Genomic DNA, 5572 nt, shown 5'->3' with positions numbered 1-5572 from the left:
AGTGCGTGAGGTAAAGAGCGAACCAGCATTGCATCCGTTGGCCAACCTCACCCATTTGAAAACACTGGAAATAAATAATAACATGTATCCAACGGCAGAAGGTGAAGTTTCCAAGCTACTACACGCGGTAAGGAAAATAAATTGTAGGGACAACTTGAGAATAAATGAAGGGATCGTTTGCGGTGCAATTAGAAATTGTCTCTACCTGAAATACTTGCACTTGTGAAGACTTCATTCAACGTTGATGAACTCAATGGATACATATACAATAGTATATCATGAATAAATTTCTTCTGTGAATTTGATTGCAAAGTGAAAAAACATTGACCACTTCGACTCAATAATTTCATACCTCCCTTCATATATTAATGTATATATATATATAAGGCGCTAAAACTCATGGAACGTAAAGAATATATTTCGCAGAAGTTATAAGGGAATAGCAATCCCTAAGACCCGTATCCTATAAATTCCAAATTCAAGAAAACAAAATCTATTCAAATTAAAACATTGATAAAGAAATAATGAGGAAATACCTGCAAAATTACTTCTTAACCGTTGAAAACGAAACATGAGGCCCTGGGGTGACCGAGGAACCAGTGCGTGAGGTAAAGAGCGAACCAGCATTGCATCCGTTGGCCAACCTCACCCATTTGAAAACACTGGAAATAAATAATAACATGTATCCAACGGCAGAAGGTGAAGTTTCCAAGCTACTACACGCGGTAAGGAAAATAAATTGTAGGGACAACTTGAGAATAAATGAAGGGATCGTTTGCGGTGCAATTAGAAATTGTCTCTACCTGAAATACTTGCACTTGTGAAGACTTCATTCAACGTTGATGAACTCAATGGATACATATACAATAGTATATCATGAATAAATTTCTTCTGTGAATTTGATTGCAAAGTGAAAAAACATTGACCACTTCGACTCAATAATTTCATAGGGTGGATAATAAAAATTCCCTTGTAGATTGTTATGACACACAGCCATTTCCGAGGAAAGACCATTAGACCTCGGGATACTTTTACAAGGGTCTCGAGAAGGCCTAAGCATTTTTTATATACACGTTACCAGTTAAGGCCTAATCGTCACGGGTTAGGCATCCGCGTAGTGCGTGAGGGTTAGAGACCCTAAGGCAGACCCCTTGGGCCATCAGTTTGGGGACCCCTAATAAACATAGTTGCCAGATGACTGGAACAAAGTGACTCTTCTGCCAAGTCCTTGGAAAATCTAGCTTTTCCAAGGAAGCATTGTTCCCAAACTCGATGGTCCTCGCCCTCATGGGACAAGGGGGTAATAAACCATAGGCACGTGCTGGCCACTTGGGCCCTTTTTTTCGTCACGCTGCTCTGGGGTCTGGCAATCGTCACGTGCTGGTCTAGGCACTTTCTCTACGCGTTTGACTTGGGGTGGGGACTTCCTCCACCACCAACAGGGGTTGCATACAAATGACTCCTCCCTCAAGTCAATCAGCAAGTGAGATTTCTTTCCCCCAAAAATGGGACCATCTCCCACTCTTCTCCAAAGTCACCACCGAGGTGAAGAGCGAGCTGACCCCAGAGCAGAAATTAGATACAAACTTGTTCTCAAAGGAAACCGAATAATCACCAGTCCGAATGTAAACTGTATATAGTCATTGTTCTAATAAACCAAAGTTGTTATTGCAAAGGAAGGTGTCGGGTCATTAATTCGACAAAATAACACGCAGAACCTCTCCTACAATTGCGAGAAACTGCACGACATAACATAGATTTTAATGAAAGAACTCTCCTCCATCCTAAAGAACAAATTCGGTCATTGAAAATAGGCAGAATTCGCAATGGAGACTCTGACAGTTTTTTGCAAATATCTCAGAAAATAAAGAGACCTCCGTACAGTGCGGACAAATGGTCTGTCTTCGGGCACTTCTCGTAATTTGGTTATTAATGTATATATTAATGTACAATAACCAGCAAAACTGAGTCTACACTATTTGAAGCAACATAACTTTTTAAAAATTAGATCAAATGACTTGAATTTTATTGAGAAGTTAGAAGGATTAGTTTATTAGACGAGGTGTAGGAAGGAATGGGAAGAGGTGGAAAGGTTGCAGGAGAGGTTTCTGAGGTGGGTCCTAGGAGTAGAGAGGTACGCACCGCGGTATATGGTGCGGTCACAGCTGCAGAGGGAGTTGTTGAGAGGGAGGGCGGGGTTGAGGGCATGGGGGTACCAGAAGAAGTTGAGGGTGGAAAAAGGGGGGGAGCTAGCTAGGTTGTGCTGGGAGCAGGGAAGAGGAAGGGGCAGAAGGGGAGGGGAGGTAGTAGGGTGGGTGAAGGAGTGACGGCGTTTTTGGGAAGAGAGGGGCTGGACAGCGGAGGAGGCGGAGGAGATGATGGAGGAGAGGATAGAGGCAGTGAGTGAGGAGATAGTGAAAGGGGAAAAGAAGAAGCAACAGGGGAGAGATGGGAAAAGATAGGAAGCGCAAGGTACAACATGTGGTACGGGAGGGTGAAGGGAGAGCGGATACCGGGGTATCTGAAGAAAGGCTGGGGAGAGAGCAGGTGGCAAAGGGTGGCCAGGTACAGGTTGGGAAACGAGATGAGAGGTGGAAAGTATTGGTTGGAGGAGGAGAAGAAAGTATGTAAGGTCTGTGGGTGAGAGGAGGAAACGTGGGAACATGTGTGGGAAATGTGTAAGGGAGGGTTGAGGGGAGTGGTTGGCAGGGGATGGTGGGGAAGTATTAGGGGATGAAGGAGGAGAGGAATGGATGAGGAAGGTGGATGAATGGAGGAAGAGCAGGAATGGAGAGATATGGGAGATGAAGTAAATGGAGAGAATGCATAGGAATGGAGTGAAAGAGAGAGCAGCCGAAAGAGGAGGTCCAGGAGGCATGGGAAGGATGGGTGAGGTGCAGGGAGGGGAGAGAGCAGAGAAGCATGTATGTGTGGGACAGGGAAAAATAATAACGCGGCGGATATTAGTGAAAGATCGTTCTCTCTCTCTATGGCGTGTTTTTAGGACACGTTTAATTAAGTTAGGGTAAGTTAGGATAAGTTTAAGGTTAAGATTGGGGTAAGAGGGAGATGTAATTAAAATTGTAACCCCGAGGGGAATCAATAATTGATATATATATTAGACGAGGTGTACAAAATTTTTGAAAAAAATTTTAATTGGTCGGAATCGCAAAAGAAATAGTAAAAGTTGGTTTTTTCAGCTTTTTTATCAGAGCCTGTATTGAAAATTTAAGGAATGTATTTGATTTGCTCGAATAAATTATATCTACGCTTAAAATTTCACAGATATTGGTTAATTCGATTACGAGTTATAAACGATTAAAAGTGTGGTTTTAAGTCGAAAATCATGAAAAACGGCAATTTTTCCACTTTTAAGCGTTTATAACTCGTAAACGAATTAACCAATATCGGTGAAATTTTCAGCATGGATGTAATTTACTCAAGCGAATCAAACACATTTTTTAAATTTTCAATACAGGCTCAGATAAAAAAGCTAAAAAAACCAACTGTTACTATTTCTTTTGCGATTCCGACCAATTCAAACTTTTTTCAAAAATTTTTTACACCTCGTCTAACAAACTAAACCTTCCAACTTCTCAATAAAATTCAAGTCATTTGATCAGATTTTTAAAAAGTTATGTTGGCTCAAATAGTGTAGACTCAGTTTTGCTGGTTAGTGTATGTATATAAAGCGAGAAAACTCAAGGAACGTAAAGAATATATTTCGCAGAAGTTACAAGGGAATAGCAATCCCTAAGACCCATATCCTATAAATTCCAAATTCAAGGTAACAAGATCTATTCAAATTAAAACATTAATAAAGAAATAATGAGAAAATACCTGTGAAATTTCTTCTTAACTGTTGAAAACAAAACACGAGGCCCTGGGGTGACCGAGGAACCAGTCAGTGAGGTGAACAGCGAACCCACATTGCATCCAATGGCCGGCCTCACACTTGAAAACACTGAAAATAAATAATAACATGTATTCAACGGCAGAAGGTAAAGTTTTTAAGCTACTACACGCGGTAAGGAAAATAAATTATAGGGACAACCTGAGAATAAATGAAGGGATCGTTTGCGGTGCGATTAGAAATTGTCTCTACCTGAAATACATCCACTTGTGCACTTCATTCAACGTTTATAAACTCAATGAATAGATATATAGAAACAACTTATAGTGATCATGTATAAATAACTTCTGTGAATATGATTGCAAAGTGAAAAAACATTGACCACTTCGACTCGATAATTTCATACCTCCCTTCATATATTAATGTATATATATATAAGGCGCTAAAACTCATGGAACCTAAAGAATATATTTCGCAGAAGTTATAAGGGAATAGCAATCCCTAAGACCCGTATCCTATAAATTCCAAATTCAAGAAAACAAAATCTATTCAAATTAAAACATTGATAAAGAAATAATGAGGAAATACCTGCAAAATTACTTCTTAACCGTTGAAAAGGAAACATGAGACCCTGGGGTGACCGAGGAACCAGTGCGTGAGGTAAAGACCGAACCAGCATTGCATCCGTTGGCCAACCTCACCCATTTGAAAACACTGGAAATAAATAATAACATGTATCACTCAATGAATACATATATAGAAACAACTTATAGTGATCATGAATAAATAACTTCTGTGAATTTGATTGCAAAATGGGAGAACATCGACTCGATAATTTCATAGGGTGGATAATAAAAATCTCCTTGTACATTTTAACCAAAGAACCCTCCCGCGCCCTAAAGAACAAATTCGGTCATTCAAAATAGGCAGAAGTTTACATCAAAATAGACAGTTTTTGCAAATATCTCGGAAAATAAAGAGACCGCCGTACTGTGCGGACAAATGGCCTGTTTTCGGGAAAACTTATCAAAATGTATACTCCAAACCTAATCGCCATAATACGTACTTACAACACACGGCACTGACACGAATGGCTGCTCTGAAGTGAATACTGGCCGACGCTTGCGAGCGAATGTTCGATGGCATTCCTTCGACCGCCTTCGGAACCGATCTTCGCTTCTTTCTCTGCAGCTTCCCGTGGACCGTCGCCGCGCCGCCGCGTATACAATGTATGTTGGCGGTTCGTCGGCGTGCTTGCCGCTGCGCGATGCCCAGGCTGCCACATGTCCATTTTCATCTGTCTTTTTCGGCGGTTTATTTGACTTCGAATAATTTCCGGAGGCGCGTTCGAATGCTGTAACGAGGACAGAGCAGTCAAAGACTGGCGCGCGCGTTGCAATGTATGTGGTTGTATCGCCCAATGACAAAGCAAGGATCAAATAAAACTCTAGTCTATATATAGACACTTATGAATCGTAGTTCTTTTTAGACCTTTGAAATTTTGAATCATTTCATTTTTGGTTTAATTTAGCTTCACACATGAATTTATTGACTCTGTTGTAAACATTTATTTCATAATAAAAAAAGAGAGACCGAGGTGTGTGCATGAATAATAGTGGTAAAGTATTTTTAAGTTATAACATTCGCAAAACATCGTATCCGGACCTAATCTAATCATACATTATCATTATTAGGATCATACTCTTATGCAAATGCACG

At 40.5% G+C, this 5572-nt stretch overlaps 1 protein-coding gene across 1 annotated transcript; it reads right to left on the bottom strand.

Moving 5' to 3' along the window:
* Positions 1-548: 548 nt before the first annotated feature.
* Positions 549-5111, bottom strand: LOC143365133 (uncharacterized; the record flags this gene model as incomplete). Its single annotated transcript, XM_076805058.1, has 4 exons — positions 4924-5111; positions 4442-4567; positions 3841-3964; positions 549-662 (listed from the first exon to the last, which is right to left on the bottom strand). Coding segments are annotated over exons 2-4 (329 nt in total), but the record flags the coding sequence as incomplete, so codon positions are not given.
* Positions 5112-5572: the final 461 nt, after the last annotated feature.

The sequence above is a fragment of the Halictus rubicundus genome, unplaced genomic scaffold (assembly GCF_050948215.1).
Source record: "Halictus rubicundus isolate RS-2024b unplaced genomic scaffold, iyHalRubi1_principal scaffold1367, whole genome shotgun sequence".
Taxonomy (NCBI): domain Eukaryota; kingdom Metazoa; phylum Arthropoda; class Insecta; order Hymenoptera; family Halictidae; genus Halictus; species Halictus rubicundus.
Note: the sequence above shows the minus strand (reverse complement) of the source record. Positions and strands in the feature narration are given on the sequence as shown.